Source organism: Lepidochelys kempii, chromosome 6, assembly GCF_965140265.1.
Source record: "Lepidochelys kempii isolate rLepKem1 chromosome 6, rLepKem1.hap2, whole genome shotgun sequence".
NCBI lineage: Eukaryota > Metazoa > Chordata > Testudines > Cheloniidae > Lepidochelys > Lepidochelys kempii.
Window position 1 is genome coordinate 31027134 of NC_133261.1, and position 25649 is coordinate 31052782.

At 39.9% G+C, this 25649-nt stretch overlaps 1 protein-coding gene across 3 annotated transcripts in view; it reads left to right on the top strand.

Moving 5' to 3' along the window:
- The window catches only part of USH1C (USH1 protein network component harmonin), a 100695-nt gene extending 75423 nt beyond the window's left edge, over window positions 1-25272 (top strand). For 2 of the 3 annotated variants that reach the window (XM_073347367.1, XM_073347368.1), the window contains 6 exons: window positions 13177-13218; window positions 13481-13534; window positions 15719-15818; window positions 16907-17016; window positions 17728-17783; window positions 23439-25272. In XM_073347367.1, coding sequence (XP_073203468.1) covers window positions 13177-13218; window positions 13481-13534; window positions 15719-15818; window positions 16907-17016; window positions 17728-17783; window positions 23439-23451 — 375 coding nt within the window. In that variant the 3' untranslated portion in view covers window positions 23452-25272. Of the gene's footprint in view, window positions 1-252; window positions 342-1249; window positions 1314-13176; window positions 13219-13480; window positions 13535-15718; window positions 15819-16906; window positions 17017-17727; window positions 17784-23438 lie in introns of those variants that run through there. The other variant, XM_073347369.1, reaches the window with a different exon arrangement.
- Window positions 25273-25649: the final 377 nt, after the last annotated feature.

Below are 25649 nucleotides of genomic sequence, written 5' to 3' on the forward strand. Positions count from 1 at the left end.
AGTTTGGCACAGAGAACTCGATGGATCGCTGCAATGAAACAGTACTGGGGATGTGGGGATTTCCAAAGGCAAAACCTCATGTTTGAAGGGAGTTGCAGGCAATGTCTCCCACATACCTTAAACAATCCTGTTGCAATTATTAGAAAGCTCTGAGGCATTTGTGCTAATGAGTCCTACCTTCAAATCCCCTGTGGTTGAGCACAGTTTTCCTGAGGGAAAGATTTATTACTTGAGTTTTGTTCCAGTTTTCAGGATTTGGGGCTTGATTCTGCACGACTGAAGTCGATGGGAGTGAAGCAGATCCTTGGCTGTTAGCCTTTACCCGGCCTACACTAAAGCATGTAGGTGTCTTTCACCACCTCAGTTGCTCAGCTGCACTGATGTTGGTGCCCTGGTTTTACCCACAACACTAATACTGAAAATGAATGAACATTTTCCTAAGTAGCCACATTTATTTGCAATCTTGTTGAAAAGCTGCCCAGACAGGGGCAATAAACATATACAACTTCTGAATTTAGAAATGTATAATACCCTCACTTACCCTGTGAGTGGAAAGTTCTTAAAAGAAGACCCCAATCTCTTCCCCTAATTGGGTAGACTTTTTTCATTATGTTTTATCACAAAGTCTTTGTAATTTCATGTGACACTTAGTATGAAATTATTCCAAACTATAGCATTTCTATTTTATTAGCATGCAGGTAGTAGTCTGAGGATAACAAAATCAATTCAGCATTGTATTGGGTTCAGGAAAATATAGGAACTACCATTTTAATCCTCACTTTGGACCAAAAATCTCCCAACTATTTCCATATTGGGGTCTTGGAGACCCCCTAGTATGTCAAAATTGGAAAAATACATGGGATGCATTTAAAACTGACTTCATTGTAACCAGTGAACTGTAAATCTATGAACAAGTTAAAACATTCCTAGATTCAGAAGTACACTACACAGTATTTGTGTTGGGGTCTAACTGACCCAGTAACACACACATTTTAAAAATAGCTACACAGTACACGGGTGTCGCGTCTAACAGACCCCGTTTTTAGACAATGAAAACAGATAGCAACAGCAGCATTATAAAAGGCACAAACGCAGCAAAGTGGTAGTAAATGGCTTACCACTTTGAACAAATAGAGCAAATAAGCTGACATATATTCTGAGCATACAACATTTTTACATTTTGAACATTTGTTATGTGTTTTCCTGCCTCGTTCTCCAGAACAAATGTAGCATCTTCCCTGTTTCTTAGGCTCTGGATCAGTACCCAGCACACAGATACTACTTTCCTAGAAGCCTGAAGCAAGGCTGCTATGTTCCTTTCCTGCACCAGTGGCTTCACCATTTCTGTGCTCAGGTCCCTGTGAAACATCCATCTCTTCCTCAAATGCTTATGTCAGGTGTGATTCAACAAAATCCAAACAATATATGCATTCAGACATGCAATGTGCATTTGCAATGCAACAGTAAGTCTTTGCCACAGCAACAGCATCTGTCAAGTGTGAGCTTGCCAGAAACTAGTATCTCACAATTGTGGCTTCCTCAGAAACTTTCTAGCAAGTGTAGGCTTCCCAGAAGATCAGTGCGATGGGATTATCTTGAAAGAAACTCAATTTGCTGTACAATTGTGATGATACCTGTGGGGAACATTAACTGGGATCTCACAGACCCCCAGGATGCTTTTGGTGCATTTTTTTTTAAATAAAAACCACTGAAACTGTTGATTAAAACAATGATGAAAGGTTCATATATCATATCATTACTGCTGCCTCAACATAAAAGCAATCTTATGTTGGAATGCATAATTAAATTGGGATCTAACAGACCCCAATACCTTTTGAGTCATTTTTTCACTACACAAAAATCACAACAAGTATGCAGATAAAACCAATGCTAATTGGTTGTCCGCATCATAGTTTGAGAATACTTAAAGAAGAGGCAATGTTTTATTTAAATTTTTGTATGTGCTTGGAGTTCAAAAGACCCCCAAAGACTTTGGAAGTGTAGTACTTTTATTTTCCCCATTGACTACCATTGAGGGGTCCAACTGATCTCATTACCTTTTAAGTGACTTTTTTGCTACACAAAATCCTACAAAAAGTGGAAACATGGTCAAATTGATGAGTACAAAAGAACAGCACAAGTATGTAGGGACAAAATCAGAAAGGCTAAGACACCAAATTAGTTACACCTGGCAAGGAACATAAAAGGTAATAAGAAGATGTTCTTTAAATACCAAGAGAAAGATGAAGGAAAGTGTAGGTCTTCTGTTCAGTGGGGGAAGGAGCGCTAATAACGCATGACATCAAAAAAGCTGACATGCTTAATGCGTAGTTTGCCTCAGTCTTCACTAAAAAGATTAATGACGACCAGATACTCAACACAATTAATTTAGACAACCAGGGGGAAGCAATGCAAGCCAAAATAGGGAAAGTTAAAGAATATTTAAATAAGTTAGATATATGCAAGTCATGAGGGCCTGATGAAATTCATCCCAGAATATTTAAGGAAATAGATAAAGCAATCTCGGCACCATTAGCAATTATCTTTGAGAACATAAGAACACCCATACTGGATCAGACCAAAGGTCCATCTAGCCCAGTAGCCTACCTTCTGACAGGTTTCAGAGTAACAGCCGTGTTAGTCTGTATTCACAAAAAGAAAAGGAGTACTTGTGGCACCTTAGAGACTAACCAATTTATTTGAGCATAAGCTTTCGTGAGCTACAGCTCACTTCATCGGATGCATACTGTGGAAACTGCAGAAGACATTATATACACAGAGACCATGAAAAAATACCTCCTCCCACCCCACTCTCTTGCTGGTAATAGCTTATCGAAAGTGATCACTCTCCTTACAATGTGTATGATAATCAAGTTGGGCCATTTCCAGCACAAATCCAGGTTTTCTCACCCTCCGCCTCCCCCACACACAAACTCACTCTCCTGCTGGTAATAGCCCATCCAAAGTGACCTCTCTCTTTACAATGTGTATGATAATCAAGGTGGACCATTTCCAGCACAAATCCAGGTTTTCTCCCCCCCTTTCCAAAAACCACACACACAAACTCACTCTCCTGCTGGTAATAGCTTATCCAAAGTGACCACTCTCCTTACAATGTGTATGAAAATCAAGGTGGGCCATTTCCAGCATAAATCCAAGTTTAACCAGAACCTCTGAGGGGGGGGAAGTTAGGGAAAAACAAGGGGAAATAGGCTACCTTGCATAATGACTTAGCCACTCCCAGTCTCTATTTAAGCCTAAATTAATAGTATCCAATTTGCAAATGAATTCCAATTCAGCAGTTTCTCGCTGGAGTCTGGATTTGAAGTTTTTTTGTTATAAGATAGCGACCTTCATGTCTGTAATTGCATGACCAGAGAGATTGAAGTGTTCTCCGACTGGTTTATGAATGTTATAATTCTTGACATCTGATTTGTGTCCATTTATTCTTTTGCGTAGAGACTGTCCAGTTTGACCAATGTACATGGCAGAGGGGCATTGCTGGCACATGATGGCATATATCACATTGGTGGATGTGCAGGTGAACGAGCCTCTGATAGTGTGGCTGATGTTATTAGGCCCTGTGATGGTGTCCCCTGAATAGATATGTGGGCACAGTTGCCAACAGGCTTTGTTGCAAGGATAGGTTCCTGGGTTAGTGCTTCTGTTGTGTGGTATGTGGTTGTTGGTGAGTATTTGCTTCAGGTTGGGGGGCTGTCTGTAGGCAAGGACTGGCCTGTCTCCCAAGACAGGCGCGGGCGGAGGGTGAGAAAACCTGGATTTGTGCTGGAAATGGCCCAACTATCATACACATTGTAAGGAGAGTGATCACTTTAGATAAGCTATTACCAGCAGGAGAGTGGGGTGGGAGGAGGTATTGTTTCATGGTCTCTGTGTATATAATGTCTTCTGCAGTTTCCACAGTATGCATCCGATGAAGTGAGCTGTAGCTCACGAAAGCTTATGCTCAAATAAATTGGTTAGTCTCTAAGGTACCACAAGTACTCCTTTTCTTTTTACCTTCTGACAGTGACCAATGCCAGGTGTCCCAGAGGGAATGAACAGGTAATCATCACGTGATCCATTCCCTGTCATTTATTCCCAGCTTCTGGCAAACAGAGGCTAGGGACACCATCCCTGCCCATCCTGGCTAATAGCCGTTGATGGACCTATCCTCCATTAATTTATCTAGTTCTTTTTTGAACCCTGTTATAGGACTCCTGGAGGATGGAAGAAGTCCCAGAAGACTGGAGAAGGGAAAACATAGTACCTGTCTTCAAAAAGGGGAAGGAGGAGGACCCAGGGAATTATAGACCAGTCAGCCTAACCTCAATACCTGGAAAGATACTGGAGCAAATTATTAAACCATCAATTTGTAAGCACTTGGAGGATAATAGGGTTATAAGGAATAGTCAGCATGGATTTGTCAAGAATAAATCATGCTGAACCAATTTAATTTCCTTCATTGATAGGCTTACTGACCTAGTGAATCGGGGGAAGCAGTAGACGTGATATACCTTGATTTTAATAAGGCTGTTGACAGAGTTCTGTATGACATTCTCATAAGCAAACTAAGGAAGTGTGGTCTAGATGAAATTACTATAAAGTGAGTGCAGCACTGGTTGGAAGACCGCACTCCAAGAGTAGTTGCAATTGCTTGATGTCAAGCTGGGAGAGTGTATCTAATGGGGTCTCGCAGGTGTCAGTCCTGGATCTGGTACTATTCACTATTTTCATTATTGACTTGGATAGTGGAGGAGAGAGTACGCTTATAAAATGTGCAGATGACACCAAGCTTGGTGGGGTTGCAAGCACTTTGGTGAGCAGGTTTAAAATTCAAAATGACATTGACAAATTGGAGAATTGGTTTGAATTCAACAAGATGAATTTCAGTAAAGACAAGTGAAAAGTACAGTACTTCACTTAGGAAGGAAAACTCGAATGTACAGCTACAAAACGGGGAATAACTGTCTAGGTGGTAGTACTGCTGAAAAGGATCTGGGGGTTACAGTGGCTCACAAACTGAATATGAGTCATCAATGTGCAGCAGCTGCAAAAAAGGCTAATGTGATTCTGGGGTGTATTAAAAGGAGTGTTGTGTATAAGACACCTGAGGTAATTGTCCCACTCTACTCGATGCAGGTGAAGCCCCAGCTGGAGTACTGTGTCCAAGTCTGGGCACCACAATTTAGGGAAGATGTGGACAAATTGGAAGGAGTCCAGAGGAGAGTGACAAAAATAATAAAAGGTTTAGAAAACCTGACCTATGAGGAAATGTTAAAAAACTGGGCATGTTTAGTCTTGAAAAAAGAAGACTGGGTGGGGGGGGGTACCTGATAAGAGTCTTCCAAAATGTTAAGGCCTATTATAAAGAAGACAGTGATCAATTGTTCTCCATGGCCACTGAAGGTAAGATAAAAAAGTAATGGGATTAATCTGCAGCAAGGAGATTTAGATTCGATGTTAGGAAAAATGTTATAAAGTAGGTAAGCTCTGGAATTGGCTTCCAAGCGAGGTCATGGAATCCCCATCATTGGAAGCTTTTAATAAAAAGTTGGACAAACACCTGTCAGGGATGGTCTAGGTTTACTTGGTCCTGGCACCATCCAAGGGGCTGAACTTAATAACTTCTCGAGGTCCCTTCCAGCCCTACATTTCTATGATTCTCTGAAAAACCACAACAGGCATGATGATAAAACCAATGTGGAAAGATGGACCTCATCCTAGTCTGAGAATACTTAATGTACGAAGAGACACAGATTTGGCACAAAAAATTGTGTTTACATTTTTGTGCACATTGGAGTAAGATAGCCCCTAAAACATTAGGAGGTTAAATCTCATTTAAGTGTTACTAACCAATACTTTGAAAGTGCTGCTAGGCAATCAAATGGAGGCAAAATAGAGTAAAAACAGCATCTGCTTGACTTGCTCCTGTGAATAATTCCAAGCAAGTCAATGGGACTCTTCATTTAAGTAAAATGAGTAGCATTTGATCCTTAGACAATAGAACTATTCCTCCGAAATAGACCTCAGAATTCCACAATCAAATTGAACTAATTTATCAAGCAGAGACATTTGAAGAATGCCCCCATCCAGGACCAAATCCTGATGTCCCTACAGCTTACCCATTCCTTAGAAGAATTGTGTGTTATTCCGTGGAATTAACCCTGCAAGATGGGGAGTAGCCTGATGGGAAAGAGAAATCTTAAAATAACTCTGTTGTCATTCATCCATACATTTTCAAAACATTGGCCAAGTTTTTTGCATTAAAGTTTCCATAGATTTGAGTGGAAATTGCATAACATAGATTGAGCAGATCTCTCTCTGAAAATTTAGGGGTGAAATGAAGCCTGATAAACAAAATGATTTTAAGAAATCTCTTGAAATGGAAATGTGCATTAATTATTTAGGGCCTGATTCTTCCCTCCAGCCCCCCATTCAGTAATACTTGACTCCATGAGTACTCTCCATTGAAAGTACTCAATGGAATTAGTACTACTAAATGTCAGAGTGAACCATGCCCTTTATAAGGAAGAAGGATGAAGAGAAATTAGATAGGTTGGTTGATTTTTATTTACAGGAAAAAAATTAATGTCTGCTTTGGCAATTTTCTTTCTTTTGCAGCCACAAGAGATGTTTAAAAGGATGGTGGTTTACAATTCATCATTTAGATCTAACAAAAAACAAGTAAAATAACACTTTCCCTCTTTGTTTGTGTGGTACTTTTTTGTTTTGACTGTTCATAGATGATAACCCTTTCTTTTTCTCTTTCCTTTTTTGTTGACAAACTTTTCAGACCAAAGATGCACTATTGCCCTAATGCATGGAAACTATTACTCTTTATAATCTTTCAATGCGTGCATGTGTTCTCCTAAACAGACGCTAAATATAGAGAATGAGAAGAGAGTAGATACCATAGGACAAATTCTCTCTTCAGCTACTCATGTGCTCGCTGATAGTTTTAGGATAGTTGGGCATCTATAACCAAGGTCGAAATATAAAAAAATAATCAATTGTCTGACATTCCAGTGCTGGTTGTTTCTCTTTGTTACATACTCTGCTGCTTGTGCCATCTGTTGTAATAGGTGTATTGTTTTCCAGAGCAAATAGCTAACTGGTATAGAATTATTATTGATTGACTAGATTTTTAAATGAAATCATAGGAAATGGAGATGGAAAAGATCTATTAAATCATCTAGTCCAACCCTTTTCCAATACAGGATTGGTCCCCATGATACTACTCCTAGTGCTTCTGTCCAGTTTCAAATAAACCAAGTGATGAGGTTCCCTTGGAAAGCTATTGCATGGTGTACTACAGTTTGGTCACATTTCACCATGATGAAATAATCCCTGGTCATTGCTTAACATGAGGGAAATTTGCTTTTTTTCTTTGCTGTTAAATGTACCAGGTCATGTACAAAGCATCTTTACTATTGCCAGTTATGTTGGATTTGTTACAATGTTCTATGGAACATCAGTAGAACATGAATTGCTTGAATTCAGAACCAGCAGTGAAGAACAAATAATAACTGTTTTCTTTGATTTTAGTAGTTGTGTGCCTTTCATGACGTTTATTTTTACATGGGCTTTTTTAAAAAGTGAAAGGGTTTTATGGATCGTTTTTCTTGGAGAACAACCCAGTTTCAATGCAATATACTAGATATCAGGAAACTAAAAATTCTCGGTGTTGGAAAAGTTTACACTATATATAATACATTCTCAGGAAAATGGAGACGTAGGGTTGTATGCATTTGATTCAGAGCTGTTGTGTTTTTGTAAGTGCTGTCAAATTAATAAACCATTTGAATAACTGTGAAATGTGACAAATCCCTTCAATCCACAGCAAGCAGGACAATCATGCACTGACAAAAAAGATTAAATCTCTGGTTAAAATGTTCTATTGGCTATTGTTTTCCATGATTTTAGCATGCACTTTTCTGTTTTATTACTCTTCTCCAGATATGATATTGACTAGAAAAATGGAGAATGAATTAGAATTAAACAGCATATTCTTTGCGAGTGAACATATTTTAATCATTAATATTTTCCCTTGTGGTTTTTAAAATTCTCAGATCATCAGATTAGTAACATGTGAAACATTGGCCCAGATCCTGCAATTGGATCCACATGGAAGGACCTCTGCAGCCATGCAGAGCACCATTGCCTTCAGTGTGGCTCCACAAGGTTGCAAAGATCTACTTGTAAAAATCTAGTTTTGGATGAGCAAGGAGTACTGGATTGGTTTTAGACAACAAGAAGTCGGATTCTGGGGCTGATTGCTACTGAATGATATTATAATCTGCTTGTATAACATTAGCATATTCAGAAAACCTATTCATTTATTTTTACTTAATTTTAGTTCTCCCTGGTTGTTTTGAGATTTTTATTTACTTGTTGTTTTTTAAAATTGCTTGGTTGCTGCTAAATATGTAGGATGGGATTTCAGTGGCCAACTCCCATTGGCTTAGGCCCTTTGCAACTTTCAACATTATGCTTCATCTATATGTTTATGCAAATGGCTGCTTGGGCTACCAAATATACAGCATTTCTAGAGTCATTCTGTTCATAGTTACATGCATTCAATCCCATGAACGCAAAGGGAGCTGCATGTTTAGTAAATGAACAGACTTTGACTACCTACCCTCCAGTAGAGCTGGGCAACATTTTTCGGACTAATAGTTCATTCACTGGAAAACACAGTTTTGAGTCTATCACAACTATTTGCAAATTTGTGTCAAGTTTGCAGAATAGTTTTGAGCAAACCAAAAAACGTCTAAAAGTTTTAGTAATGTTGAAGTGACACTTTTCATTTTGATTTTCAGGCATTTTGATGAAAGGAAAGGAGGATTAGATTCAGCAAGTGGGAATGAATGATTATAAATTGCCACTGTGAATAGCAGTGGATAGTCAAATGGGCCAGGCAAAGAGAGTGAGACTAATTCTACAGGCTGGTAGTTAGGGGATTCACCTAGGATGTGGGTGGTACAGGTTCAATTCCATACTGCAATGACTCTTTAATTCTTTCTGAAAAGTGGAACAGTTGCAAGAGGAGAGATTGAGAAAGGCCATCCCAGAATATCCCATCGCCCAGTGGTCAGGGCACGCTCCTGTGGTGTGGAAGACCCATGCTGAAATCCATTCTACACATCAGCTGTAGGGGGAGGGGGGAAATTGAACCCAGGTGTCCCACATCCCAGTTGAGTGCCCTAATCGCCGGGCTTATAAGGAAGGCACCACTACCTCCTTCTCCTCATCCAGCAACCTTGTGAATCTACTCCTCCTTTTCTCTCTCGTTTTGGTCAAAATGCCTGAAATTTAAACAATTGGTTTTCAATGAAACATTTTGTTTTGACTTGAGGCATTTTTGACTTTTCAGCTGACCTAGAATTTTTGAAAAATGCCCATTTCAGTTGACCGAAAACAAAACTTTTTAAATATTTTTTGGAATTTCTCATGAACCAAAAAAATCCATGCTTTATTCACTCTACCTTCTAGTCCCATAAGAGGTGGCAAGTCTCTTCCCCAAAGAGGCACTTCTGTAACCTGAGGGCAAGATTGGGCCATTGAGGGTTTTTTTCATCTGGTTTTGCCACTTGACTGAAATATTAGCCCTCTCCTGAATGTGCAATGTTCAGAGCACTGAATACACTGCGAATGACTGTGGTGCCATTTTTCCTGGAAAGTTTAATATATTTCAAAGAATGTGTGGCATTTGTGTGCTTATTGGATCCCGATTGTGTTCTCTTTTTGTTCAAAAGTATCTGTCTACCTATTTATTTATGTTGTTGTTTAAAATATATTTTCCCAAGAAAATTTTCTTCAGGAGCAACATCTGTTTTGGAAGGTCAAGTGACTTGACCTCGGTTACATAATGAAGCAGTGGTTCTGACCAAATTAGAACTCCTTGCTCAAGGGTGACAGGTTTCAGAGTGGAAGCTATGTTAGTCTGTATCAGCAAAAAACCCGAGGAGTACTTGTGGCACCTTAGAGACTAACAAATTTATTTGGGCATAAGCTTTCATGGGCTAAAACCCATGTCATCGGATGCATGCAGTGGAAAATACAGTAGGAAGATATATAGATATATATATATACACAGAGAACATGAAAAAATGGGTATTGCCGTACAAACTGTAACGAGACTAATCAATTAAGGTGGGCTATTATTGGTCTCATTACAGTTGGTATGGCAACACCCATTTTTTCATGTTCTCTGTGTATAAATATCTTCCTACTGTATTTTCCACTGCATGCATCCGATGACATGGGTTTTAGCCCACGAAAGCTTATGCCCAAATAAATTTGTTAGTCTCTGAGGTGCCACAAGGACTCCTCAGGTTTTTTGCTCAAGGTTGTTTGCTCCAACATTATGGTTGTCTAGACCAACCTTTCCTCCTCAGATCAGATACATAAATCAATTATTTAAAATCAGTGGTTCACCTGGATCAGTTTGGTTTCCATTTTCATTGTAAAATTTACAATAATAATTAAAATATAATCATAATATTAATTTATCTAGTATCTAACATGCTGTCTAGGTGCATGAATACAATTTTAAGGGTGAAATTCTAGCTGCATTGAAATCTATGGCAAATCTCCCATTGACTTCAGTGAGGTCAAGATTTTATCTCCTAAGATTTTAATTGAACATGCTAAGTACTGGGTGAGCTGGCTAACTGTTAACTAAAAGATTTAGCAAGACCTCCCCATAGCCCTTTCACCAAAAGAGGTCTTGAACCCCTACGCATCATCCTGTCAGGGAAAAGCCTCTAATAATGGACAGGGTCTGGCTATGTGTGCTGAAGAGTTAACTCTGTTAGAGCAGTGGGAGCAGAGTCAAGTGCTGGAACTGCAGAGTGAGAAGCACTGGTGCCATGGGCTCTGTGTGAGAAACACTGCTACACAAGAGGGCAGTCGCACTAGCTGAGTCTGGAATATTCTTCAGATGCAGCCCTGAGCATAGTGCACTGGAATAATTCACGCTGGGGGTGAACAAGGCCTGTATGACTCTGATACGGTCCATGCCCCAGAGGAAAGATCACAAGTGCTTAGACAGATTCAGATGGACAAAAGCACTTTTGGTTACTGCTGCAACTTGGGCTTTTAAGAGCAGCCAAGAAGACAATGGGCACAACATAGCGCTCCTCTTTTTAACAAAAGGTGGAGAAACCTCTGTTTCAGCTAGACATTGGGGTAGCCAAGAGACTCTGTCACCTGTATTCAGTGAAATAGAGACTGAGTCTGAGGGTAGATGGAGAGGCCAAATTAGACCGGTGAGACTGATGTTAAGCACGGCACCCCTGGCATATACCTAGTATCCCTTCACCTACCGTGTCAATGATTGAAGGACCCGGACTCCCACAATCGATCTTCCTGTCTCCAAGTCTCTATAGCCCCAAATGATGGCAGCTTAAAGTGGTCACGGAAGTGTTGCCGCTGCCAGAGCTGGGTACACAAGCAAGGCTCTCCAAGCTGCAAAATTTATCAATACGACACCCCCCCCTTTCAAACAGAATTAATGCCGAACTTCCATACACCTCAAACCCCTACCCACGCTGCTCACCCAGCAGCTCCCGGGATATCACAAGGGATGTCTCACCTTCTTGAAATGAGATCATCACAAACAACCACCTGCCTATCCAGGAGCCACCTGTGCAGTAATGATAGTTGATCGTGTTTCCTACCCCAGATGCTCTGCTTAAGGTAATGGGCTTGGGCCTGAAAGCTAAAAAGGCAGAGAATCCCCTAAAAATTTTAAAACAAACCCATCTCAACATAACTCTCACTCCACCACCACATCCAACAAAAACAGAACCAGACCCATCTCCAGTCCCACAGCATCTTCCTCTTTATTTTAACACCATCCCCACCAATGTACCATGAAAGTAAAACCAAAAATTATCAAACATCTATTTCCATTAATCATCCCAGAGACTTCAGTGATGGTAGGGGAGAATGGAGCAGCTTTGTAAAGGACTCAGTCCTGTGCACACTGAGCCACTGTGACTGATTATAGAGCACCAGATTCTGCCACCCTGAGTCATGCCAAGCAGTGCCTTTCTCTGTGAGAGCGAGGGAGGCAGAAAATGCTGACCATATAGGGCCAAATCCTGAGAGGTGCGGAAGGGTTGGTGAGTCTACCTCCCTCCCCCGCATTCCTATGATCTTCCTTACCTCTCCAAATGTGGTCTATAATCTTACCAACTCAAATTGCCATCCTGAACCCCCTCTTCTGGCCTTCAAACAATCCCCTAACTTCTCTGAGGCCATCATCAGAAGCAAGCTCCCCTCAGACCAGGACACACCAACTCAGAGCAGCACAAGACCTACAAGAACAACAGATGCGAAACCTACAGACAAATCTCCACTGCTACAATGATCAACGCCCGCCACAACACACCTTTCAAGATCCGTGGTCCTACACATGCTTATCACAACATGTAGTGTACCTCATCCAGTCCATGAAATTCCCCAATAACTATTGTGCGTGCGAAACCAGGCAATCACTATGCTCTTGAATGAACTCTCACAGGAAAATGATAAAAGACAAAAACACCCTATCACCTGTGGGTGAACTCTTCTTGCAAAGCGATCACTCTGTATCTCACCTGTCAGTCCTTATCCTCAAAACAAATCTGTACAACACTTTCAAAAGATGAGCTTGGAAGCTTAAATTCATAACTTTGTTAGACAAGAAAAATCATGGTCGTAATCAAGACACTGGATTTATGACTTATTACAACAATCTGTTACCCACTAATCCCCATTATTGTCCTGTACTACAGGGGTGTTAATGGGCCACTTCACCTTAAATTGTCCCTTAAAATATATGCTAACTGCTTATGCTAAACTATCTGTTCGATCTGGTATGTAGCTGTGACCCTCTCAGTACCTTTCCCAGAGCTGAAGAAGAGCTCTTTGTAGCTCAAAAGCTTGTTTCTCTCACCAACAGAAATTGGTCCAATAAAAGATAGTAACTCACCTACCTGGTCTCTCTAACGTCTTAAAATAAGGCTTTTAAATATCTTTGTCAGGAGGCATATCAGCTACCTGTATGTCTTTCTCCATGTTACGTTCTAACCGTCTTTTGTAGTTTAGAGTAGTTTTTTCACTAGTGAGTTTGGTGGGATGTTGTGTGTGTGATCTGCATATAATTAAACTTTTATTTATTTTCAGGGCTTCCAGAAGTACGTGGAAGATTTTGACCCCTACACAATGGTAAGAAGATTTAATTATGGCACAGAGGTTAAGATTAAATGATGTGGGGAAAGACAGGGTTACATACTATCTTTGATTTGTGATGTGCCTGTAGAGCTCCCTTTGAGACCGGAGGTAGTTCTGCTAAGGAAGCAGATGGTCCTTAATGGACTAGTGTTCTATTCTTCCCATAGCTGTGATTTAGAAGAGGTGCATCGTCTGAATGACTTCATGCAGCTGCTTTGTAACGGTGGAAATGAGTAACTGATGTGTCTTTTGATAGTTTTCAGCAGATCAGATCATGGGAAAAGATGTGCGGCTGTTACGTATTAAAAAGGTAACCCCTGTAATTGGGTTGAGACATTTTGTGGGTCTGGTGGGCTCTTGATTTTTCAGAGTATATGGGGCACATGATTACATCGTCATGGTCTACCCTTGATGAATCTCTTGTACATAACAGTATTGGGTCTCCTCTCTGACAAAAGACAGGAGATTTGGGTGGTGAAGGGAGGGAAACACTGGTGCTTCCCCACTGCAACCTTCTCCTGCACCAGCTCCCTGCTAGCACTCCCCTCAATAGCATTATGTTCTTATGTTTCTCCCAAACCCCTAGGACTCATGGGGGTACACAGAACAAAGTCCATGCACAGGTCGCGGGACCCCTACAAGCCTAACTCCTCAGTCGTTATTGAGGGCCCAATTCTGCCCAGTTCCAAGTGTACTCAACATATAGTTGCTACTCGCCACCTTTCAGAGTCAAGCCCTGTGACAATCCAGATGCTAACTGCGCGTCATTTTAGACGCAGAGTTCATATGTTTCCCTAGCCCATCTTCGTGCACCCAGATCATGAAAGGAGAGGACTTGAGTGAAAAGAGCAAAAATTAACATGGTCACAAAGCACGACACTTACTATTAGAGACATGTACCTATGAAAAAATGCCCAAAACAAAGTTATGTGATACACAAATGGGACAGTGTGTATAAATGACACGTTCGAGAGCAATCAGTACTGAGTCCAGCTCCCTCATGCTAACATTAGGGAGAAAATTTTCAAAAGTGAGTGAGTTTTGAAAATGGGACTGAGGCTTCTAAGTCACTTAGGTGCTTCTGAAACTTTTATCTCCATGCTAACCAAAAGCATGGACTCCAGTTTGGTAAGTTGTTTAGGTATGTGCCTAATTTTAAGCACAAGTAGTTCCATTGACTTGGAACTACTCTTGTGCTTATAGTTAGGTACATGCTGAAGGACGTTCCTTCCTGAATCAGGGCCATAAAGAGGTTGAAAACTCAGATTCCTCAAGCCACACTCCCATTCCTGTGCCCCACTTTACGGTTCACTCCAGACAAATTGCTAATCAGGGAAAACATTAGTTTCCTTAACTCTTATTCAGTAGACATTAATGGTAACATCTAGACAATGTAATTATAGGATCTTAGGCCTGGTCTACAGTAGAGTTAGGGCGACATAAGGAAGCTTACCTAACTCTTTAAATGTCTGCACTACAATGTTCCTCCCACCGATTTAATCCACCTGCTACGCCAACCTAAAAACTTCATGAGAGGCGTAGCGCTTAGGACGATGTAGTTAGGTCGACGCTGCCTTTGATGACAGGACTCCAGCTGTCAGTGCCCCACAATGCCCCACGTCAGTCAGTGCACGTGCTCCTGGTGATGCGCACCGCCGTTAGAAGGAGTAGAGTATGGACATGAACAGCCAATTTAATTATTGCGTGGATGTAGCTCAACCTAAGTCGAATAAATTTTGTAGTGTAGACCTGCCCTTAGATAGCAGTGGCATTGGCGTACTATAAAATCTATGAATCCCTGCAAGATTGAATCTCCTTCTTACAGTTACCTCTTCTTCCCACTTCAAAAATGGGTCTTCATGTAAAAAGTCACCACAGTATTTAATGCTAACAAAAATAAATCTGAATTTGTTGATTTAGTCATAACTTTAAATTTTAAGTCAATCTGGGTAATATGCACAGTTCAAACTCTCTAAAGAGACCAACTATTTTTTTCTGATTTTCTTCTTTTGCTAAAAGCGTGTTCAAATTGTAACGAATCATACATTTTTATTTCAATAATGTGACATTGTTTTGTTTTGTTGCCGTTATTTGACCATTTCAGCATAACAGTGGTCATTCTTGGACCTCTTTGAATGAAATAACATGGAAGAATTATGTCCATTACCTTTTATGAACTAGTTTGATGCTGACCAAGATTATAAAAAGGGATTAGTGCCCAACTTCAGACACCTTAAAGAGGCCTGAGTTTCTAAAGATGCTGAAAATCCAGCCTTTCCTATCTCAAACTGTCCACTCAAAGAATGAGGCACTCAAAATCACTGAGCACTTATTAAAACCTTGACCACTGGTACTACTACAGAATACACGAAGGACCTGATCCTGCAATGATTATGTGTATAGTCCTATTCACTGTAAGGGTGGAAGGATCAGGCCCTACTGATTTTGGTGTCTATCTGTAGCGTATTCTGAACTAAAACTTTTTCTTTAATAGGAAGGACCATTAGATCTTGCAGTAGAGGGAGGCATTGATTCCCCAGTTGGAAAAATCGTAGTGTCTGCTATCTATGAGGGTGGTGCCGCAGACAAACATGGTGAGTAACCTGGGGAAAGTCAGGGGGATTTTGAACCTGATTCTAAAGCACTTCATCTGTTAGCCTCCCAAGTTTACGCTTTCTTCATGACTGTGGCTGATGTCTATAGGCGCCAGAGAAATACTTAAGTCCCCAAGAGTTTTATGTTCAAAGCCACTTCAGAACTAGGCCCTTCATTTGGGGAATGGTGCTTATAGTTAAAAATAATTGGAACTGGTCAGATTTTCTGGCAGGTTCTCACTAAGTATAAAGAAAAAGCCACAGCTGCTGTCATTTTAGCAGCAGCAGCCGAAGGCCAGTAATTGGGGAAGAGGAGGAAGATGGAGAGCTACTTCATTATTATCAGCCCAGTTCTGTCACCCTTGCAGTGTAAGTCATCCCATTAAAATCAAGGGTGGCACAGTCTGGCCCCAGATGATTGTTTCAATGAGAGGCGGAAGCTATGTGTCAATGTAACTTACGTTGCTTGGGTCAGGGGTTCAGACTCCTGAGCGACGTAAGTTACATCGACTTAAGCAGTAGTGTAGACAAGCCCTTAGTCTTCTATTCCATATGTAATTCACTCTCTAGTTCCTAAGAATGGCCCTGATCCTGCAAAACAATCCTGCAGTGACTTCAGTAGCAGGCATGAGAATCTGGGTGTAAATGATGGCAAAATTTAGCAAAGTACCTATAATACCTTTGACTGCCCTGTTTAAGAGAGTTCACTGTCAGCAAGTTTCAAAGCCACTGTGGTGGTTAGGAACCCATCTCCATAGTTAAGGACCTACCTGCCATCCCTGCCTTTGAAACTTTCCCCCTTAATATTACCATAGTCTGTTCATAGCCAGGGACTGATTAGCCCTTATTGACCACAACCAACAGAAGAATGTTATACTCACTGCCCCAGCTTCCAGTGATTTTCATTTACAACAAGCCACCTTCTCTGCACTACTTCAGTGTACACCTGGGCATTTAGGAAAGGTTTCAAGCTAATTTACATAAGGATGTTTGTTGAATGTGCATGAAGAAAAGGCATCTGGGAGAGAAGTCTCTGACAGAAATGATTTTGCTGATATGGTATTTTTGCCCTGTCTTTGCTTCACCAGGAGGCATCGTGAAAGGGGATGAAATAATGGCTGTGAATGGCAAGATTTTAGTCGATGTGACACTGACAGAAGCCCAGACAACTCTAGCCAAAGCCTGGAATGTGGGTGGGGTAAGTGAATGGGTGTTTTTCCCCCTGAGAAGGACACAGCGGCCACGTGAGTTGTTTGGTTTAAATGTATTCCGCTCTGGGCATTTCATAGTAAGACTCTCCAAGATGTTAACATTGAAGATGAATTGGGAATTGTCAAGGACTTTATCACAGCATCATAGTTTTATCTAATCCTTCACAAAGGATGCACAAATAACTACTGTTTTGGCTACAGTGAGAATCTTCTAAAGAAGAATGATATCAAGGGTTAAAATTGCCCAGTGCAGGGTATAAATGATCATCGTAAGGGTTTGATACACAGCAGTCGAGAAAATATTTGTTCATTTTGGGATGTAACTCAGAATTAACCAGCTTATTGTTAAAACACTCCTTAGACTTTTGAGACTAACTTCAGCCAGTATCAAATAGATCTTTTTCCTGTTGCCCTTTTCCCTCCTAGCAATGGATTCCTCTGTGACTCTTCCCATGATATTGCCATGTTGGTACTGTAGCCTTCCCTCTGCACCTCCTGCTATGTGGAGTCGCATCGACTTTCCACCTATGAGGTTACTTGGATGTGTCTGAGGGTGGGCAGAGTTTGTCCCTTTTGTGTTTAATCCTGATATGGTTGAAGCTTTCTGTCAAAGTTCCACTTTCAAAGGGTCATGTAACGAGAGATAGAATTACCTGGCTGCTTAAGTCTCTTGTAACGATAATACATTCTTTTTACAGGATTGGATTGACTTAGTCATTGCAGTGTCTCCTCCAAAGGAATATGATGATGAAATGTAAGTGTGTACATTCTGTTTCCCCAGCAGTTAAACAGCTAGTAACAACAGTCTGGCTAGCTTGCCTTTTAACATACAGATAATGTTACTAAGGAATGTTTGTTTATTTTAACTCTTACTCTAATTCCTTCTGTATGCATGGTCATTAATTGCCTTCCTCATAGATGTTATTATACACTATCAACTTCCTTTTTCAAGCCTGAAGATTTAATTATATTTCTTAATCCGCAACTACTATATTTGGCTAATTAAATAAATTAGCCACTTGGGGGAATTTTCAGAAATGCCTTAGTGACTTAGGCACCTCAGTCCCATTTTCAAAAGCAACTGGGGCATTCACTGGGACGAAGGGTATCTCTACGGTTTGAGCTGGAAGGTATACATTCCACCTTGCGGAGACATAATGCTAATTGAGCTAGTGCACTCAAAACCGAGTGTAGCCAGAGCAGCATAAGTGGCAGGAAGGACTAGCTGCCCCAAATACATGCCAAGGACCTTGGACGGGTACATACTTAGGGTGGTTAGCCCCTCTCACCGCTTTGGCTGTGCTCTATTTTTAATACACTAACTCAATCAGAGTTAGCGTGGGTCTTTCTCCTGGAGCTGGAATTTGACCTCCGTTGTATGGAAGGTCTTAGAACAAATTTTGAAAGAGAGAGTAATTAAAGATGTAGAGGTAAATGGTAACTGGGATGAAGTACAACATGGTTTTACAAAAGGTAGATCATGCCAGATCACCCTGAGCTCTTTCTTTGAGAAGAGAACTGATTTTTTTAGACAAAGGAAATACAAGAGATCTAATCTATCTGGACTTCAGTAAAGCATTTGATACAGTTCCAAGTGTAGACATATCCTTAGGCTCCCAAGTACCTTAGTGAATATTACAAATATCTAAAGCAATGAGATAATGCAAAACTAATCAGTATATTCAATTAAGCAAAGGACCAGGTGAGTTAAAACCAAATGGGCACATTATATTGAAACCAGTTGTTTTATTTCGGACAGATATTTTCAAAAACAGAGCCTGGTTTTCTAATTTGCCCCAATGAGACATATTTGCAGGTGCATGCCAAATACACTGGTAATGGGAAGTTATATAGTTCTTATTAAGCCTGATTTCCCATTGCCTACAGGGATCCAGATCCTCAGATGGTGTAAATCCCAGTAGCTGCCCCGACTTAAGCGGGGCTACACTGCTTTACACCAGCTGGTTTCTGGATCTGACCCAGAAACTGTAGTAAAAATGTTTAATACCTATACACGTACCAGCAAGCAAGGAAATAACTTTCATCATTATTGTGTGTTTTCATGTCCTGTACATTTGGCCCTACTGTTCCCTCATCAGCAATCAGCCCCAACACAAACAGAAAGGGTTTTGAAGGCAGTGCAACTGTGTACAGACAAGGGTATCTCCTGCAGCTGTAGCCACTGCAGTGGTGAATAGCCAGATCTGGGTTGATACATACTGTTTCATTGTGAGGATGCATTATTTTCTAAAGCATGTGCCTGCCTGTGCATTGCATGCCTCAGCCTCTCTTCTTACTTGGGTCTCACATGGTGTATTGGTGTGTCCTTTGCGCTTTTGCCTTGTCTGATTTTGCTAGAGCACAAGGATTTACAGTTTAGAATGATAAAATTTAAACTATGTTTTTAATAAATTGTATTAGTGATCATAATTGAATAATAATTATTATTATAATTTATATTATGGTAGCAACCAAAAGCAATAACCAGGATCAGCGCCACACTGTACAGAGATATAGTAAGAGACAGTAGCACACACATTTGGGCCTTTCTCTGGGTTGGGATTAGAATTAACTTGTCAAAGTAACAAAAAAATTTATATTGCTTTAGCTCCTTTTTGTTAAGCTAAGCAAAACATGTCTGATTACATGTATCTGTTTTAGGCACTTGTGGAAGACCAGTCACTGTACTATCTTCCAAAAATTAGTAGTACATTTTTTTGAAATGTTTTGCATTAGAGATGTAGAACAAAGGGTTACATGTTGCTTACACATGTGAATTGTTACACATTACTAGTTTGCACAAGATAAGACAAATTGTACAGCACCACTGGCTTGGAGATGCTCATGAATATCTGGGAGCAGAATTTGGCCCTTTTTGACCCGATTCTCACCTAATATAGATCAGCATGGTTCCATTGATTTCAGTGGAGCTACACTGGTTTATGCCAGCTGCAGATTTGGCCCTTTGGGTGGGTGGTAGTTTTGTCAGATCAACAAAATCAGCACATTTAAAGTGCCAAACTTCCAGATGTGCTGAGCATCCCATCTCCAGCTGAAGTCAGTGGGAGCTGTAGATGCTTTTCAGCTGTGAAAATCAGATCCTTAAATCTATATCGAAAACTGGCAGTGTTCAAGTGCATAACTTCAAGATTTGTATTATTATCAGCATGTATGAGCATGTGCATGTTATGGGAAAACAGGTCAAGAAGTGCAGGGATAAAAGGAGAATATCCGAAAGCCGAGCAGAACAAAGAACCGTGCAAAGAAAATTAAAATCAATAGTACAAGGTTCTTTAGCCATACAAATAAAAAGCAAACCTGGAAAGAAATGGGACCACTAAGCACTGAGGACAGGATGGAGATTGAAGATAATCTCTGTATGCCCTAATATTCAGTGGGAGTTAGGCACCTAAATACCATTTCAGTGTCTGGGCCTAGGTCACTACAGAAACCCAGGAGTCAGTGACTGACTGAATCTAAGGGGAAACTGAGTCACTAGCAGGGTCCACTGCCTGGTCTGGATGGGCCTAGTTACCCTTGCTCAGGGCTGTTCCTAAAGACACATTCTAGCCCTCTGCAGATCTAGTTTTTATCCAAGACTATGAGTGTGACAGTCCATTTAACTGACTAATAACGAGATAGAGGCTTATCTAGCATCCCATAAAATAATATATCTATGTGAGCCAGTTAAGAGCAGATTCGTCTGCCAGAGGCAGGTATCGTGGGATTTGATGGAGCTACGGTTCTTTCCATCAGAAAAATTCTACCCTTACCTAAACAAAGAGTAGCATTCTGTGTGTATTGACAGCAGCAAACAAGTTCCCTCAGCAAACAGACATAATGCTTCCTGCTGAAGGAAACTATTTTTCTATCTAATATATCGGTCACCCTAGTTAAATGCCTGTTGTACAATCAGACCCTCCAGGGTTCTGTTGCAATAAACTGGAGCTGATATTTGTTTGGCATCAGTGTGATCACATGCACATTTGATTGTTGTTCGTGTATCATGGTGCCTCTGCTGATATTTTTTTTTTCTCTTGGTCTTTGGAATAGTTCTCATTCTTTCCACCCCAAAACAAACATTTGCACTTGTGCATATACACATATAGCTTGATCCTGTCCGTTCTGATTGCACTCATGCCCCAGTGGTCTCCTCAAAAGGGGCACAGCTGTTTACAGGATTAGATCCTCACCCACACTGGCATGGGAGAGCCTATTGTTACATAGGCAGTTGTGAAAACAATTACATGAATTATATCTCAACACCACTTTTCTTATTTTAGGAATTTATGGTTATTTAGGCAGCTAAAAATGACTCCTTCCATGAGTCCAAAGAACAAGAGTTACTATTAGGGCTGTCGATTAATCTCAGTTAACTCATGTGATTAACTCAAAAAAATTAATCGTGATTAAAAAAATTAATCACGATTAATCACAATTTTAATTGCACTGTTAAACAATAGAATACCAATTGAAATTTATTAAATATTTTTGGATTTTTTTTTTACTTTTTCAAATGTATTGATTTCAATTACAACACAGTATACAAAGTAGACAATGCTCCCTTATATTGTTATTTTTATTACAAATATTTGCATGATAAAAATGGCAAACAAAAAACAATATTTTTCAGTTCACCTCATACAAGTTCTGTAGTGCAATCTCTTTATTGGGAAAGTACAACTAACAAATGTAGATTTTTGTTGTTGTTACATAACTGCACTTCAAAACAAAATAATGCAGAACGTTAGAGCCTACAAGTCCACTCAGTCCCTACTTCTCGTTCAGCCAATCGCTAAGACAAACAAGTTTGTTTACATTTACAGGAGATAGTGCTGCCCACTTCTTATTTATAATGTCACCAGAAATTGAGAACAGGTATTTGCATGGGACGTTCGTAGCCAGCATTGCAAGGTATTTATGTGCCAGATATGCTAAACATTTGTATACCCCTTCGTGCTTTGGCCACCATTCCAGAGGACATGCTTCCATGCTGATGATGCTCATTAAAAAAATAATGTGTTAATTGAATTTGTGACTGAGCTCCTTGGGGGAGAAAATGTCTCCAGCTCTATTTTACCTGCATTCTGCCATATATTTCATGTTATAGTAGTCTCAGATGATGACTCAGTACATGTTGTTCACTTTAAGAACACCGTCACTGCAGATTTGACAAAACACAAAGAAGGTACCAATGTGAGATTTTTAAAGATAGCTACAGCACTCAACCCAAGATTTAAGAATCTGAAGTGCCTTCCAAAATCTGAACAGGACGAGGTTTGGAGCATGCTTTCAGAAGTCTTAGAAGAGCAACACACTGATGCGGAAACTACAGAACCCAAACCACCAAAAAAGAAAACCAACTTTCTGCTGGTGGCATCTGACTCACATGATGAAAATGAACATGCGTTGGTCTGTACTGCTTTGGATTGTTATCAAGCAGAACGCATCATCAGCATGGACGCATGTCCTCTGGAATGGTGGTTGAAGCATGAAGGGACATATGAATCTTAAACGCACTGGCATGTAAATATCTTGCAACTCCAGCTATGCCAACAGTGCCATGCGAACACCTATTCTCACTTTCAGGTGACATTGTAAACAGGCAGCATTATCGCCTGCAAATTGTAACCAAACTTGTTTGTCTGAGCGATTGGCTGAAGTAGTACTGAGTGGACTTGTAGGCTCTAAAGTTTTACATTGTTTTATTTTTGAATGCAGTTATTTTTTGTACATAATTCTGCATTTGTAAGTTCAATTTTCATGATAAAGAGATTGCACTACAGTACTCGTATTAGGTGAATTGAAAAATACTATTTCTTTTGTTTTTACAGTGCAAGTATTTGTAATAAAAATAAATATAAAGTGAACACTGTACACTTTGTATTGTGTGTTATAATTGAAATCAATATATTTGAAAATGTAGAAAACATCCAAAAATATTTAAATAAATGGTATTTTATTATTGTTTAACAGTGTGATTAATCATGATTAATTACTTTTTTTTAATCGCTTGACAGCCCTAGTTACTATTCACATTATACCTTGGTGTATCTGTCAACAACCATTCATGTCTCTTTGTCTTTTTATTGCGGGCCTGGTTCTATTACTGTACTGTCATTTAGTGATTGTCCCAAGAATTATCCTTAACTGCTTCTCAAACCCAGTTTATAGTGTAAACTTTCTGTGTGCTTTTCATGCATGGTTTTTCTAAATATGATTACAGGCCCCTAGAAGGACTAAGGTAAGACTTCTCATGTAGGCTTGCATGAAGATTTTGTGGTCGTTCTCTCTCTGGTTAGATAAAATGCAAACCAAAATCAGCCAGTTGTGATTTCATTATTTTATATGGTGCTTATCACAAACTCCTACAGATGCATTCTAGCTAATTGTTTCTTTTTTATTGCAGGACTTTTTTTTAAAGTAAAGAAGGTAAAGTTGAAGAAACTAAGTCTGTGCCCTGAAGAAAGCTGCTGATTCATAAATATCAAATCAATACCATTGCAAAATCTACTTTTATATGAGAGAAATATGATTTTTGACTGTACTGAGAATTCAGTTGGACTAGAGAGAAACCTCATATTTAGACTCTTTGGGCAACTTATGTAATTTCAGGATCTTCGCATCGATCCAAAGCAACATGTGCTTATAGGAGAAAGATAATTCCTGAGAAATGTTGCCAATGCAAAATAGTTTATTCTATAAAATCCATTTTTCTATAAGGTTTAGGGGTCAAATTTTGAAAACCAGGCTCCAAAAGTGCACCTGCAGTTTGCCTAGAAATGGACATCAGTATGCACAACTGAGGAGTTGAAAATCATATACTTTCTCACAAGCAGTTTCATAAGTCAGCTTGGAGGGGATTGTCTGGCATTTTTACCCTACATATTGTATTTTTCTATTGAGGTCTGAGGGATCAGTGTTTGTAACGCCTGTTAACATGAATAGATATTATCCTTGTAAATCAATCAAAGACCAATTCTGCCTCCCTTCTGCACAACGGTGAATTTCACTCAGTGTGTGTAAGACCTAGACCAGTGGTGGGCGAACTGTGGCCACCGGGAGCTGCGGGCAGCCATGCAAATATAAACAAACTGGCGTTCCGCCAGTGAATTACCCTGACGGGCTGCGTGAAGGCCGCAGGTTGCCCACCACTGACCTAGATTGATTTTGAACGCTTGCGGGGGCTTAAATGGTGCAAAGGATTTATGCTGATTCTGTACAGAGGTGAGTTTCATCCATTGCGTAATATCTTAGTCAGCAAGGATTCCCATTGACGTCAATGCACTTGTTCAGAGTGAGGTACTACTCAGCCTGAATATTGGTAGCAAATCAGGCCCTCAGGTATCAATGGGTGAAGAGATCCAGTTAAGGATACCCTTACTCGTTTGATTAGTACCCAACGAGACTATTAATGTTAAGGCTAAAAGATCACACCCAAAATATAACCTCATATTATCAATGACTCAGTATCTTACAGTTAACGATTATAGTAACTCATCTGATTTTAAAAGAAATTGATAAAATTGTACTTTTTAGAACTTGTTCTGAATCTCTTTTAAAGCCATTGAACGTTTCTTACAGTAAAAGTTCATCTTGCCTTCCTTAGATTACCCTAAATAACAACATGCACAGAGATCTAAGCAGTTTTTAATTTCACAGACATTTTAACAACTAGAAAATCAAGATGAAACTAACAGATTTTATTTCTCAATCAAATACTTTCTTAAATAAGTGCAAAATCTTGTCAGATTCAACACCCGGTAGATGTTAATAACACAGAGGGCCTGATCCTTGGCAGGGTAAATTTGTTTAGCTCTTTTATAGAATCAGACCTTATATCATCTAAATATTCCATTACGTCAGATTTCAAAAGACACCTAACATGAAGACATTATGTATATTCCTATCTGTATATTGCATTTCATGTTGTCTTTAGGTTTTTCCTTTCTAATTTACTAAGAGCTGAAGCCCATAATTCATACACAGTAGGAATTTTATATGCTCAAGGCATATGGGATTGGGCCCTAAATGTATAACATGACAAAATAACAAAGTATTAATTCCAAGTTGAATCATAATGGCGTACCACTATGTGCACTGATATCTTTACATGTGAGCTGATCTCTTTGGTTTCACATGCAGTAATCTATCAATAAACCAGTTTATGTATCTGGGTAGGATACATGTTAAACTTTTTAAATCACTGTCTTACAAATAAATAGCACAAGAATAAAATTGTTCGTGCCAAACACAAGAACTCCTGTTTCTTTCTTTATGCACGTGTGTTGGGGGTGGGGTGTAAGAGCAGATAATAGCAATCTGCTGAGGATACAGTTTTTCCAAGCCAATCTTGAATAATAAGCTTCTTTGCAGCAAAACAAAAATGCTTCAGGAGGCTGGAGGGAAAGATGTTGATGGATAGATGGAGCTATGGCTGGTCTGAGCAGCAGTAACCCCCTCCCAGATTTTCAGATATGCCCAGTTGCTTGGGGGCATGCTAGAGTTCGGCTGCTCCCTTCTACATCCTCTCCCAGAGTTGTAGAGTCCCTATCAAATGGAATAACCTAAGCACATCAAAATAGGGCCAAGAGGAGAATGCAGCAGAGCATGCTCCCTC